This window comes from Aspergillus terreus, genomic scaffold (assembly GCF_000149615.1).
Source record: "Aspergillus terreus NIH2624 scaffold_5 genomic scaffold, whole genome shotgun sequence".
In the NCBI taxonomy this organism is placed as follows: domain Eukaryota; kingdom Fungi; phylum Ascomycota; class Eurotiomycetes; order Eurotiales; family Aspergillaceae; genus Aspergillus; species Aspergillus terreus.
Window position 1 is genome coordinate 61,516 of NT_165928.1, and position 14,932 is coordinate 76,447.

The following is a 14,932-nucleotide window of genomic DNA, read 5'->3' on the forward strand; positions in this document are numbered from 1 at the left end:
CGTAAGCGCAGAGTAAACCTTAAGATCTGGTGCGCAGTGGGTGCCAAACCAATTGTAGATGTGGCAAAGCAGGAAGCAGTGCGTTTACCTTAACAGCAAGGCATCGGGTCTACAACCGCGGTTAGAGTTGCAGAGCTCTCGTTGCCGGGCCGTAAAAGCATGAGCCTGCCTTGGCGGTCTTTGGCATGGCTTTTGCGATGCATCGGTCACTGGGACCATCTTTGTCACTCCCGCAGCGGAACACGATTTACCATGTTGGCCAGACCGTGTCCTCTAACCCAGTAATGACCGAGTATTCACCTCTGCATCTGTGTGAGTTGCCATGCCATGTTGCTGCGGTCTGTTCAGATGATTCTTCACCCTCGCAGAATACACGTCATTCTCCTGGCCTCCGCGGACTAAGGTTCTACTTGCCTGGTCGGAAAAGTAATTTTCGTACACGAACCTTGGTAGAATCTTTATGACTAGGGCATGCTACGTATGTTCGGGGAGCAGCTGACGGACTTGTCAAGAACGGAAAGGAGAGAGCTGAAGACAGGCAAAATACCATCACCGTTCACCGAGAGACCAGAGTGGAAGAGGAGACACGGGAGAAAGCACGACCAGGAGTGCTGCTGCCGTAAGTCAAACCGCAAGGCTGACCCGACTTCTGAACAGCCCTCGCATGCACATGGCTTTTATAAGTCCAGCATAGAAGATATCTTTTCCCCTACTAGCCAACTAATGCCTGCACTGTATCAACATACAGCATGCTAGCTTTGCTGCCGCTTCTCTGTCGCTTCTGCCAGCCGCCTATCTCCGTATCAAAGGACATTGCCATCCAGTTCCCACGTGTTCGAGATCTTGCGGGTTTGGTTGGGGCATCTGTGGAAGTTGGAGGAGCGTGGGTGGTTGGGGTTGCGTCTACTCAGCTTGGCCGCAGAGGAGCTTTCGAGTATCTATGCCATCCATTCATGCATCTTTATCGTCACAAACCATTACTGCAGATCCACAAACTCCCCCCGCAGCAGCTTATCTTCTCTCAGACATCGCAGATACCGCACCACCTTGTCCGCCATCGCCCTAATCTCGTATCTAAAGAACTTATACGCCGCCTTACCCGGCAGTAAGTAGCCAAATCGCCGGATATTAATACTCGCATCGGCGTACCGCTCTCACCCGTTCGACGCATACAGCTCAACCACGACAGTAGAAATTTCCTAGTAGTACTGTAATACCTGCTGCTTATACTCGAGAGACTGCTGCTCAAATAACCGCTAGTAGAAAAAGCTGACTACCCGCGCTACAACGTCCTACTTCTTTAGCTACGCTACTATCTCCAGCGTAAATAATAGCTCTGCTCTAATACTAATCAGCGTAACGTCCGCATTCTCTGTCTCTTTAAGCATATACGCACCTCGGGCGACACCCTCCCGCTAAGTCTGCTTTAGCTACGGCAGTGCATACCGCGATATTAAAATAATACTTAACGAGCGCTTAGCCTCCAGCACAGTAATCCACGCGCCTACCGTCTTCTTGCTATTACCCAACCGGATATATAATAGGTTTAGTATAACACGGTACAGCGCGGCTAGCTTAATAGGCTAATATATTAGGCCATCCTCGTCTATACCGATTAAGTCGTACATCGCCGCGTAAATAATCTACAGATATTAGAGCGCGCTTATACGTACAGCAGGCACGGCGTACAGATAGAATATAAAAAAAAAGAAAGTTACGAGGATGAATATGTTAGGGGCGTAGGCGGCGAGGCTATTTAATATAACAGCTATAGCGTGTTCGCGGACACTAAAGTAGATATAGCAGCCGGTATAGTTACTGTTAATACTGCAGGTCGTACGGAGGTCTAGCTATAAGCCTATTAGTATCTAAGATAGTTTATATAAATAAAAGAGAAGGGACGTACATGCTGAAAATTAACCTTGCCCGGCTAGATTATATTAACTGACGGCGACAGGTCGGCGGTACTAACTATAAATAAGTTAATATTCTTAGCTAGCAGGTTAAAAATAAACTTTAATAACGTACGCGTCGCAGTAAGCTTATCCAGGAAACTTGTCGGAATTAGATTCTTCTAGTTAGACAGCAGTTTACTACGTACGCGCCGCTAGAACTACGCGTTTAGCTCAGAGTACTACGCGGTGTAGTTTTTAACAAGCTCGTTCTATTTCTATATAAAGGCCTCGCCGCGCGCGGGGAGGTCTGTAAAGAACTAGCGCACGGTTTCGCTAATAATAAAATACTTATCTAGATTAAACCCGTTCTTTTTCTTTATATACGCGATGTTAGTAACGCCAAAAACCGCTCTATAGACGGCAGCCTAACTGGCTACATTACTCTCTAGATCGATAATAGTACAGATGTTAATAAAGGTCGGCTTGTTGGTGGCGGCGCGGGCCGTCTTAAAGGCCTTAATAAGACCTTTAATATTATAGCAACCGTTCTTAATATTAATAACATCCCAGCTGTAGGCGCACATTTTCGCGTTAATATTATCAGTATTAATTAAATCAACAGAACCATCGCAGATAATCTAGTTATTATTATAGATAACTGTTAGGTTATTTAGCTTAAGATATCCAGCGAAGGAGATAGCTTCTAAACCTACACCTTCTTATAGATATATATCTCCGATCATACACCATATATAATTAGAGATAACGTCGTAGCCGGGCTAATTAAACTTAGCCTACAGATTCTTAGTCGCTATAGCAAGTCTAACAGTATTAGCGATACTCTAGCTAAGTAAGCCGGTGGTAACTTTAATATCCTCGTGCTCGATCTCCGGGTAGCTAGAACACAGAGCATCGACGCGGTCGAAGTAATAGAATTTAAGTTAGTCGAAGGTTATAGCCCTATAGCTAGTTAGATATAGGAATATATACTAGAACAGATAGGTATAGCTGTTAGAGAGGACAAAGCGATCGCGGTTAAAGTAGTCAGAAGTATACAGCGCATAATATATAATATAGCGCCAGAGCGCGACGCTGATAGCAGCTATACTAATAGCACCACTAGATAAATCAGCGATAAGTCCGTTAATAAACAAAAGAAACCTATCCAGAGTAACTATCGCTAAACTGCTAGCACAGATTAGTAATAAGTATCCGAAAGGTCTGCAGCACCAGGTCATAGTCTTTAAAGAGCTGCTGCACTAGCAGCAGGGCAGACTTAATCCTGTTAAAACAGTTTACCGCACCCTAAGCCATAACAGAAATATAATACAGAAAAAAATAGGAGAAAGAACTTCCGAGCAGGGGAGGGAGAAAAAATAATATAGTTCTTATATGCCTTGCGATCCTATAAGGGCCTAGCATCACTAGATTAGGCAGAGTAAAGCATCTCCTACTATAATAAAAAATGTCTCGACTAGAGCGACCACGATAGATCTATAAAAGAAATAAAAAAAACAGCAATTTTAGCTGTAACTCCGCTGTACGTGGCTCTAGTTCCCTTTTTAATAACTTCTTCTCTACTATCGTTACCCTATATATCTCCTACTATAAAAAAATAAATAATCGCCGCGAAGGAGTCCCAACACTACCGTCTCTACATTATACCATAACTTCTTTCTAATTCTTCGTAATTTCTATATTACTGTTCTTATAGCTCTCTCTGTACTAGAGCAGCCTATACCAGCGCTACCCTTAAAAACTACCGGCTCTCTTATTAAAACACCTCTCCCCAATCCCTCTTTATAAGTAACCGCAGACTATAAGCTAAAAGCCGTTGACGCTTCTATGTACGCCGCTAAACACAGCAAAATACTACTATATATCAAAGCCATAGGTATCTACAGATCCGACCTACACTTCTAGAAGACTGGGCGCATCGGCGAGCTCATCTTCGAGGATAACTATATTATTAGCCATAAGACAGTAGATATAGTGCTATAGATCGGCGCTGATGTATTATATCTAAAGCCCGGGGACCGGGTAGCGATAAAGCTAGGTGTGCTATACAAATACTACTTCCTTTACAACGACGGACGCTATAATCTCTATAAGAACGTACAGTTCGCCAGGGTATATCCATACGCAGGCATCATACAGCGCTACATAGTACACCCGGCCAAGTAGCTCTATAAGTAAGTTGCTACAAAGGATAGATAAATATATTTCGTAATAGATGCTGACTAGTATAGATTCCCCGACAATATTAGCTTCGTTGAAAGCGCCCTTCTTAAGCCGCTGTTTGTCGTTATACGCGGCATGCAGGTCGCCTAGCTATAACTTAGCTGCGGCGCTGTAGTCTGCGGCGCTAGTCCTATTAGATTAATTATTCTAGCGGCGGCGCGCGCGTTTAGTACGCATCCTATTATAGTAACAGATCTTAACCCCGAACACCTAGTCTTTGCCAAGAAGTTCATCCCCCGCTGTATTACGTACTAGGTTAACTGGATACTAAATACGGAGGGGAACGCACGGGCTATCTATATACTATTTAAAACTAGAGAGTACGTTGCGCCGGAGACAGTACTAGAGTATACTAGAGTAAAAAGCAGTGTGGTAACAGCATACTTTACGGCGCGGCGAGGTGGAAATATTATCGTAATTAGGGTCGGCAAAGAGGTTATGAACAACTTGTCTTTTATATATATTTTAATAGCAGAGGTAGGCGATTTTTCTATAGAGCGGTACTTGTAGATGCTAATTATATAGATCGATCTGCGGTTTATTAACCGCTATTGTAATATCTAGCCCCTAACGATTACGTGCCTCAGCGAAGGCATTCTAAATTTAAAGAAATTAGTCTTACACACGTTCCTGCTAGAAAAGGCTATGGATGTGTTTTACTTATATAGTAACCGGTCCTAGAGGAGTATCAAGGTTACTGTTATAGATAATGTAGACGCCACCATATAGTGATAGATAATATAATACCCAGATAGAATACAATAAGAAAGATTGGTGGCAAGGCTCTACAAGATACTGTCTGTGAATGGGAGGTGGCCCAGACTTGACACACCTGAATACTAAGAAGAGGCGGGCGCCAGAGTATTGATCCATTGTCCGCGGTGACGGTACAGTAACCTGCTGCCACACCGGCATAACGGATTCTGGCAGCAATTGACAGCGGTATATGCGCCATCGATGTATGCCGGAATTATGGGGTTTATACATGGCAATCGGTGGCTACACTTGCGCTTTCTAGGGTGGCTATATTTTCATATTAGACTAATATACCCGACGGGGAATCTCCGTATTTTATGTTGGGGATGGCTGCTCAAGGCTGATCTAGGCACGATCTACGAAACGAGTAAAAATAGAGGGCGCTTCGACTGGGATGGTGTGCGACATGTTGGTGCAGTACTACTTTGCCTGAACTTAACCGGTCGGATAAGAATAATATTCAAGCAACATATCTCTTTCTGGATAAACATAGGCAATAGGTGACTTAGGCTTACGTTGTGGAACGCTGTGCAACGCTGTCGGTATACAGTTAGAGGTAGCCATCCCCATTCTCTGGTCCCACCATAGACCTAGCGCATAGCCTACACGATCCAGTTATCAAAAAGCAAAAATCTAAGCGTTAAATAAGCCGAGTAATTTCACGCAAGCACTAGTTGTTAATTACTATATTCCCCCCAGCTCCGTAGGTTAGCAATCAGCCAGTGCATAGAAGAAAATTATAAGTAGCCCTCTAGTTATCGCTGCAGGCGTTATAATAATTTCCTGAATAGAGAAAACAATTTGGCTGCCTACCCGCTGTTAGACAAGCGGCGATATTAGGTTAGGCTGCTAGCGCAGCTGAGCGATTACTTGCCTCATCCCTTGTCGAAGACATAAAAAAGCAAGCTACCACTTCTCAATCCTAACCTCCTTTGTGGCTCTTTTAATTAAGATAAGAAGAAATAAGAACGATCTTAGTGTCCCCTGAAGTATCCTAAAACTATAAAGTAGCATCTCGCTGAAGCTTTACCAAAAACTCCGAAGCGCCTATTTCTACAACAAGCGTTGACCAGCTACGAAATTAGCCACTAATAGACTCGCGATTACGTGGGTAGATATACTTATCTATCCGTTTGCCGCGAGTAGTCACCGTACTAAGCATTATAATAGTTTCTCACCAGACAACGTTAAGGTGTGGCATTCCTATCTACTAGTAAGGGTCTTCAGTATAGGACCTTAGCTCTAACGTAGTTAGGTTATATACACAAGTTAGCATGATTTTAATCAGGCCAGTGGTCCCAACTTATATAAACCGAAAGAGAATACATAACCCGCCAGCCAGGCTCTTGGGTGTGTCACTTATCTACCAAATAGCCGCTTAAGACATGTTTCTGACGACCAACCATTAATTAACTTCCTAATTGCCGTCCTCTAACTACTAATAGATAGCCCTCGACGCATTCTGCAAGCGCTATAGGGCGGAGCCTAACAAAAACAATCGGACCTGGCAGTCCTGTGGTAGATAGGCCATGGTGTCGGTGTCGTACCTATCACTGATCACCGGGGATAACGTCTCACTCCAAGCATGACAATGAGTTCGACGCGTGGTTTGCTCTGGTATGCATCAGAGCAGATCAGAACGGGTCTGTGGGGTAGTCAAGGAGCAATATGGGATGTGGTGGAAGATAAGGAGAATAGAAGGGATTGTGGGCATACTTATGTTTGCAGGGCTCTATTCACATACCGTCCTCCCCCTTGTTAGACAAAGAGAATACGTAGCGGTTTCAATGTAGATGAAAGTGTGAATGCCATAAAATGTCGTTGTTACCCCTACCTCCCTTTCTCCCTTCTCCCCAATCAGAAGGGGATTAGATCCCGGAGTAATCTGGGCTAACAACTTGCCAACAACTAACTAGTCCAGTAGTTATCACTCGCAGTTGGTTATTGATGGGAAAGTCCACCCCTGAGGGGACGGCTGACGACTGCATACGAGTCCGAGTCCGGCATTTTTGGCGGGCACAGTCCTCTGGAACTGTCTTTATCCAAGGCTGTGCCGACTACGGAGTACAGCGGTCATTGTGTGGATAAAGCCAGAGTGAATGGAATTGAACTCATCTTGCCTTATTTCATTGTCTCCCAGTATCTTCCCAGGTGCCTGTGCCCTAGGTATACTCCCAAGTATACCCCATAATATAGACATAGATCTCTGGGATCTTTTAACTTGCAAGTCGAAGCACCGTTCTCGCAGCGCGGCCAAAAAAGTGAAATAGAAGCGCGACCCACTCAGGCATTGGGTCACCAGGCGGCAATTGGACCCGCCTACCCGCTCTTTTAGAGTTTTCCGCTATCGTCCTGGAAGCTAATCCAGCTCCCTCCCAAACATGGATGATTCTGGGGAAAGCAGGCATATGCACCCCCGCACCCCCCCGACTACCCCGGATTAGTTTCATGCTACCTGTAGTCACCATCATATATAGCTCCATGTGCGCACCCTTTATGAACTGCCCCGGTTTTGTTGCCAGTCTGTTTTGTTGCCGCTTACCTCTACCCAAAGGCAGAACTTGATTTTTCTATTTCGCCACTCGATTATTTGCGTACCGCCAGAGCTATATTCACAACATGCGCTCCTTCCTTGGGAAAGGGAAACCACTACAAACAAGTCTGACAGTCTGTTGCTTAATTGCATTTGTTCTCTTCGGCTATGATCAAGGTGTTTTCGGCGGCATCCTTGAGAATAAAGACTGGTTGGAGCAGTTTAACCATCCATCGGATTCCGAAACGGGCATCATCGTCAGTTGCTACAATTTAGGTTGCTTCGCTGGCTGTATCTGTTCGTCACCCCCTCTTCTATGGTTGACTACCTTGCTGTCCACGTATTGACGACTTCAGTGAACTATGCGGTTGGTGAAAAGCTTGGGCGACGTCGGACGATATGGATCGCCATGGCATTTGTACTAGTAGGGGCGGCGTTACAGACGACAGCCTTCACCGTACCTTATCTGATTGTCGGTCGACTGGTCACGGGCTTCGGGACCGGCATCAAGACGTCAACAGTGCCTATGTCAGTTCTTGTCTTCCTCCACCCGGCCCCTCGGCGGCCTCCGTCTTCTACGGCGTTCTGTCCACATATTCCCCGTTTGCTGACCGGCTATCCCGCAATAGGTACCAGGCTGAGCTTTGTGACCAACATAAGCGAGGCCGTCTAGTCTCCGCGGAGGTCCTTTTCGTCGGCGTCGGCATCGTCGTGGCCTATTGGTTCGACTTTGGCATGTCCTTTGTGGGCGGTTCAGTTGCCTGGAGGCTTCCAATTGCATTTCAGATGATCTTCGCGCTCGTGGTCGCTGTCCTTGTGCTGGGACTCCCGGAGTCTCCACGCTGGCTCTATAAGCACGGCAAGTCTTCGGAGGCGATGGAGGTCCTCTGCAGAGTGTACGACAAGGAGCCTACGGACGAATACATCCTCGCCGAGCGAGACGCTATTCTCGGTGCCATTCAGCTGGAGTCGGGCGAGGATACGTCCCGCAGCCTGTTAAGTGTCTTCCAGAATGACCCCGTCAAGACCCGACATCGTGTGCTTCTGGCTTGGTGGGTACAATTTATGAACCAGGCCGGCGGCATCAATCTGGTGGTCTATTATGCCCCTTGTAAGTCGAACTTTCTCCCACGATTTCTGACGGCGTTATCATAACTAATTTATCTTTCCAATAGCCATGCTTGTTCAAAATGTTGGCCTGTCGGCAAGACTTGCCCAAATCCTGGGTGGCTGCATCAACATGATGTTCATGTTCGGCTCGATCGTGCCTTCATTTTTCCTCGACCGCATGGGTCGGCGGAAGACGATGATAGCAGGTTGTGCGGGACTTAGCCTGTGCATGATGATGATCTCGGCTCTGTTGTCACAAGCTAAAACATCCAACGGACACTCTTACTCCTCCGCTGCTGTGACGTTCTTCTTTCTCTACATGCTAATTTTCGGCATGAGCGTGAACTGTGTGCCCTGGGTCTATGTTCCAGAGATATTGCCTCTGGCCGCCCGCACTCGCGGTACCGCGATCGGTATCAGTTCGAACTGGTTATGGAATTTCACGGTCGTCATGATTACACCCGTCATCATCAACCGCCTACACTGGAAGGCATATCTGATTTTCATGGTTACAAATGCGCTGTTCGTTCCCGCCTTTTATTTCTTTTATCCCGAAACAAGCAACTTGCGACTTGAAGATGTTGATTACATCTTTTCTCGCAGCGGGAATCCGGTGAAAAACGCGCAGCAGATCGCTGCGGAATTGAAGCTACATGGACGTATCGATGTCCTTCAAGGCAGTGGCAGTCCGATAAGCCCCTCACCCCATTCCTCAGAGGAGAAAGGTGTCCATGAAGCAAGAAAAGAAAATTGCTCCAGCTGAAAGCAGGAGCACGTGGATGTTCTCCAGGAAGCGAAAGAGGGGTTTCCTTGGCTGTGATACCGATCAGAGAAGAATTGGGCTTGTTAACCTTGAGTGCTGTTGCTTTGTAGCATGATACGTTTTAAAGCTGTAAATGCGTACTAAGTACTTTCAAGTCAATACGAGTCTTAAATGTCCAGCATTCACGGCTACAGCTACTCACGGCTACAGCTACTCACGGCCTCAATTTTCTTTCGCATAACTTAGAAGGGTTATCTTGTCGGGGCAGATGCGCTAGCGTCAGCAAGTGAAGGTATTATATGATACATGCCTCGATTTTTGCATTGACCCATCAAGCTCGAACTAGCTAGTAGGCGTTGGCCGTCGGACCCAATGACACAGTAGGCATATTTCCCAACTTGTGATCAGAACAGAGATCCCGAAAGCGTATGGGTGGAAGATTGTAGGGCGATCGGGCTTTAAACGACTCTTCCGAAGGATGCGATCAAATCCGAGGGGCCTGGGAGAGACAATCAGCTCCAGCGAGAAGGCTCAGGTGAACCTACATGTCAATTGAGGCAGCCATACCTCCGATCCGTTAACAATACCGGCCGTAGTAGGATCTTCGCGGCACCGGTTCAGCAGAAGCGTCGGGGACTGTGCAACAACATGCTAGAATATAACGAGCACTTGATGGTCTTCCGGTTCACGTTCACCAGGTAGCGGTCCAAGTGTTTACTGCCACATTGCCTTGTCCCGAACCCCTATACATGTTTTCGGGGTGGACGTTGTTTGGCATGTAAGGGATCTTTGGTGCGTCGATATAAAGCGCACAAGAATGATTTTGACTACCTTGATTTGGTTTTGCCAACGGACGACGGTCAAAAGACGACAGGGTCCTCTTGCGGCAGAGAAATATATAGTGTACATGCTTCATATCAAGTTCGACCGAGAAGCTCGTCTTAGGATGGTCTGCGAGTTTGGATGAGAATTGAAGATATATTATGCTGCCGTAGGATACGCGGACAATTTTCACTTCTAGGGGGCTGCTGTAGTAACATACAAGGCCACGTAGCCTTTAATGCCGAGTGTATGATTCCATGACCGCAGGAGAGGAGAAGAAACAGCGTAGATCGTTTACAAACAAATCTGGTCTCTCCAGTGACGAGAAGTGCCCCCCTCGTTCATACTCCCGCCAGTAGTGAATGTTGGCAACTCTGCTTGCCCAGTCACGAGGGCACTTTACTATGTTAGTACGCTCGTGCACACACGCAACAAGGCAGGGTTGTATGACTCACATGCAATTGTTCCTTCACGTACATACTGACACCACATGGCACCGACACATAAGTCTCAAAGGTCTTCTCCGCCTCGCGTTTTCCGCGACCGAAAGCCTCTCTGTAAAACCTCAGGCCAGGCGTCGCGCCTTGAATCCAATGCATCATCACCAGCGTAACAATATCGGTATCGCTGAATGCCTCATGCACGTCGCCCCAGTCATGGAACTTCTCAACAAACCACGCAAGGAGCCCGAGCGGTGAGTCTCCTAGCGCGAACCCAAGCGTCTGCGGCCGGGTTCTCTGCTCCTCGAGATAGCCACTCTGATCTTGCTCAAAGTTCCGGCGCACACGCAATGCCTCGTGCTCGAACTCTGAGTATGTCAGCGCCGACAGGCACCAGCGCAAGTACGCGCACGGTGCGGACCACAGAGTTGGAGGAGCCACCGGGAACATATTCAGGTGTTGCGCGCGCACAAGTGCGGGATACTGAATGGCAATGCCTCGTGTAATGAAAGAGCCGAAATCGCCGCCCTGGGTCACAAACTTGGGGTATCCCAAAACGTCGGTCATAAGGATCTTGTACGCGCGCGCGACCACATTCGGACCGACGCCGGATTTCGAGGGCGCGGGTGAAAAACCGAAACCAGGTATTGACGGGGCAACGAGGTGGAAGGCTGGATCTTTGGCATCCTCGGGCTCAGTCAAAGGATGCACCACCCGGATCGCCTCCACAAAAGAACCGGGCCAGCCGTGGGAGAAGAGCAATGGTATAGCATTCGGTCTGGCAGACTGGTTGTGGGTGAAGTGCAGCACCAACGGGCCGTAGCCAGGGACATTGACCTTGACGAGGAAATGTCTAAAGATTTCGTTCAGACGCCGCTGAGGCTTCGGATCAGCGATAGCTCGCTACGATGAGATATTTCAACGCACCTCTTCCGCCTCCCAATCGTACTGGTCTTTCCAAAAATCCGCCAACTGTTTCACGCGGGACACCTTCGCTCCCTGGGACCAGTCTTTCTCTCCAAAGTCTGTCTGCTCTTCGGGATACCGAGCTAAGGCCAGTTTTTGCTTGGTCACTTCGAGCAGTTCCCGGTCCACGTACGGCGTATACGCCACAGGAACGTTGAATTTGAGGTCCTCAAGAGGAACTGGTGACTTCAAGCCCATCATAGACGCTGCTGAACGATATCTTTGAGTACTGTGAATGCAACGTCCGTCGAAACCTGGAAGATGAACCTTGCAGAAGTGCGGTTAAGTAGTCGTACCGATCTCATAAGGCACCGGCGCTTGGAATTGCTTTCAGCGGACGGCAATTGTAAGCGCCTTGGGTGACCCCACAATGTACGGCTTCCGCCACGCTAATCTAACCGCCAACACAGTCCCCCTTTCCATTGCCAGCGGCTCGCTGACGACACCGTGACCTTGTTGTTAGCTGGTTGCTGTTTGCAGGCGCTTCGTAACGAATCGACCAATAGTGCGCGTGCAGAATCAGCATGTTCGGAAAGAACTTTCACCTGAATTGTCAACCCTCTGCCCAAGCGACGAAATGTTGGCAATCGTAGCCGAATGCCTTAGGAGAGCAGCTCGTCCCAACAACCCTCAGTTTCGCAACCAGGCCCCGGCTGAGGCTGCTCAGTTGCCGGTGGGCCTGGAAGCATGCTCGCAGGGCGGCCGGCCCGGGTGCACAGAAGGTCGAGGCGTAGAATTCATCATGGTACATAGACCATCAAGGTCCACGCGGTAGCCCGGAGACCAGATGGATTACCAGAGGTTGTAGAATGATGATACTGTCCCCAGGCAAGCTCGTCAAGCGAAGCAATTGCAGGTGGCTAGAGATTGATTGATGGTGCGTGACCACTTTTCCTCAGCGACAGCTGCTGAGCGTTCCGCTTACAGAGCCGGTTGGGTGAGGCGATCGACGGCCCCAACAATAGGATTTCCGGCGGACGCCCGGCAGAAAAACCCCCGCAGTTGATGCCAGGCATATCAGATCTGGCTCCCTGATAGACCACCCTTCTGTAAAATCGCCTCACCCATCTTCTTGGCCTTCAGTGTGCTTTGAGCTGTCAGAGCGTGGCCGAATAACGCAAACTGGAATAAGCGCTTCGTATCATCCCGTGTAAGACTACGGTCTAGAAGCGGCTGCAGTGAGTGTGACTTCAAGCACAGTCCATTTTTCCGAGCACTGAGTCCGTCTGACTCCCCCTTCCTTCGGGTCATCGGCGCCGAAAGACTTGCGACGAGAAGAGGCCTTACTGTAGCGGTTGTGTACGAAATCTTCTCAATTGCACGTGACTAAGAGAAGGACAGTCTGTGGACAGACGCACCTATACCAAAACTTTCGGAGTGCGGCAAAGAAGAGCTGCAGTTGAAGCCAGTCCACAGAAGTATGATCAGTTAGTTCAGGGACTGTCAATAGGATCCGGCGAAATATGTCTGTCCCTGTCAACGCTGGCAATGCCATCGCCTTGTCAGCAAAGAGAGCAGCTGCGCCTTTACCAGTATTTTGCGGACTGTGTTCTGCCGCTGCAGCTAGTCCGTCGAACCTCACTCTCCCAATACGCAGATCAAAAATATATGCTTGGTCTTGCTTTCACAAGCCCTCCGCTCATGGGCGCCATCATTGCGATCGCTGCTGTGAAGGCAGAGGGACAACCACGTGATAATGTCAGGTTGGCTACCGAGAGCTACCTACTTACGATCAAGTGTCTCGGAGAGGGCATTGCTCAGGGTGGATACCTAGGTAGTGAGAATTGGCTCCTTGCTACGACAGTTTGTTATGTGTCTTCGAAGTACATTTGCACGTTCTTGCCTCAACCATTGCCAACCCAGTCTGATGATCCATTGTATGAGGATGCTCGTTATGACTCCATGCCAAATACGGGCCTCATGTCTTAGCCTCCGGAACACTGCTAAGTTTCCGCACTCCTCGATCTCTGCATCGTCCGCGGGCGGGGATGGCCTTTGATAGAGTCTGCGGTGAGTCCTTTCTTTACCATGCCAGTCTGATAACGCTGTTTGATCCGTCACTTGACCGCCTTTCCAGCTTCCTGAAGATGTTGGGTCTAAGTCGATACTTTTCTGACCTTTTCCACCCAGAGAATGTCCATCTTGAATCTTCTCAATCTACGCAACCAATTCTCAACATATCTTACCAGATCTATTTCCTAATATTCGACGCTAACCTGCTCGCAGGGGCGTCATTTACCAGGAAAGTAGTTGAGTACACCATGTGGCCCAAACTAAGGAATGATTTTGGTCCGTGGGAAGAAATAATTCACCGTGGCCATCCTGGAGCAGCGGAAAACGATACCAGGACAGCTAGATATCCGGATGCTCTTTGTTTCAGCAATCCTCTTACTTCCAGCGGAGATTGCTGTCAGTTTGCTGGGTCGGTTGTTTGAACGTGGCTTAACCGTTATCAGACATTTAAACGTTCGACATGTGTTCGCCTATTACTACCTTTGGCCACTGGCTGGTGTCGGCTCAATTGCAACATATTCAGCAGATCACAGACTGATTGAGAACAAAGTCGCCCAAGTGTCTGGCCAACGAACGACGCGGTTTGCCGCTTTGGATATCGTCTAAAGGCGGCTTGGGCTCGAGGCTACAAATGCAACAGCTGTTCTCTAAGAGTTTTGGAACAATTTCGAACCATGTCATGGGGAAGATAGCGTCAATTTTCTGAAATCAGCATTGAAGCGCCAGTCATACACCAATCGCTCTATAGGTCAAACTCAGTCAAGGCTTGTGCAATTTCGACACGTAAGCATAATCATGGCCGATGGCCTGTCTCAGCTTCTCAACGCACTTTCCACCACCGCTGCATCCCGGAGGAGCTTTCCCTCCTGAAAAATACCTGCCAGTCAGGTGCACGTGACAAGGCGCGCCTTCAATCTCGCGAGGCTTATCTGCAGGATGTCAGAAGAGTGCATACGGATGGGTTATCAAACATTACATGGGGGCGAGTATGTGACATCGCGAATAAACGTTGCGTCTGCTATTTCGTCGGCCTGGGAATATGGTATTGCGTGGGCGGGATACTAGACAGGTTAACATGTGCACCTCACAGATCCATGGAACTCTTACGTCCAAGTAGTTTGAAAATAGTGTACATTCGGGAATACCATAGCTGTCCTGGGGGAGTGGCGACTCGTCGGGTTCGACCCGATTCGGTGCCGCCAAGACTCAGATTCATATTCCATGATACTGGAGTCGCGGTCCGATTTCGAGGATCCTTGGAGTCGAATCTGTCAGGTCCGACTCGAGCCTTGGGTTCTGCAAATAGTGCAGACATAAAACGCCAAAATTTGTGCATGTTACCTTTTGTAGGCGTAGCAAACTTGTATTAGTTTTGGGAGCAAGTATGGTGATG

General features: G+C 48.1%; 2 protein-coding genes across 2 annotated transcripts; one reads left to right on the forward strand and one right to left on the reverse strand.

Annotated features, from left to right (window-relative positions):
• Window positions 1–7,511: 7,511 nt before the first annotated feature.
• ATEG_03600 (uncharacterized protein) lies at window positions 7,512–9,298 on the forward strand (the record flags this gene model as incomplete). The annotated part of the gene is made up of 4 exons (XM_001212778.1): window positions 7,512–7,559; window positions 7,688–7,953; window positions 8,055–8,536; window positions 8,601–9,298. 4 exons carry the CDS (start codon window positions 7,512–7,514, stop codon window positions 9,296–9,298), a joined length of 1,494 nt encoding a protein of 497 aa, XP_001212778.1.
• Window positions 9,299–10,355: 1,057 nt separating this feature from the next.
• On the reverse strand, window positions 10,356–11,724 carry ATEG_03601 (epoxide hydrolase family protein; the record flags this gene model as incomplete). The annotated part of the gene is made up of 3 exons (XM_001212779.1): window positions 10,356–10,517; window positions 10,576–11,436; window positions 11,488–11,724. The coding sequence occupies 3 exons, from the start codon at window positions 11,722–11,724 to the stop codon at window positions 10,356–10,358; spliced, it is 1,260 nt and encodes a 419-aa protein (XP_001212779.1).
• Window positions 11,725–14,932: the final 3,208 nt, after the last annotated feature.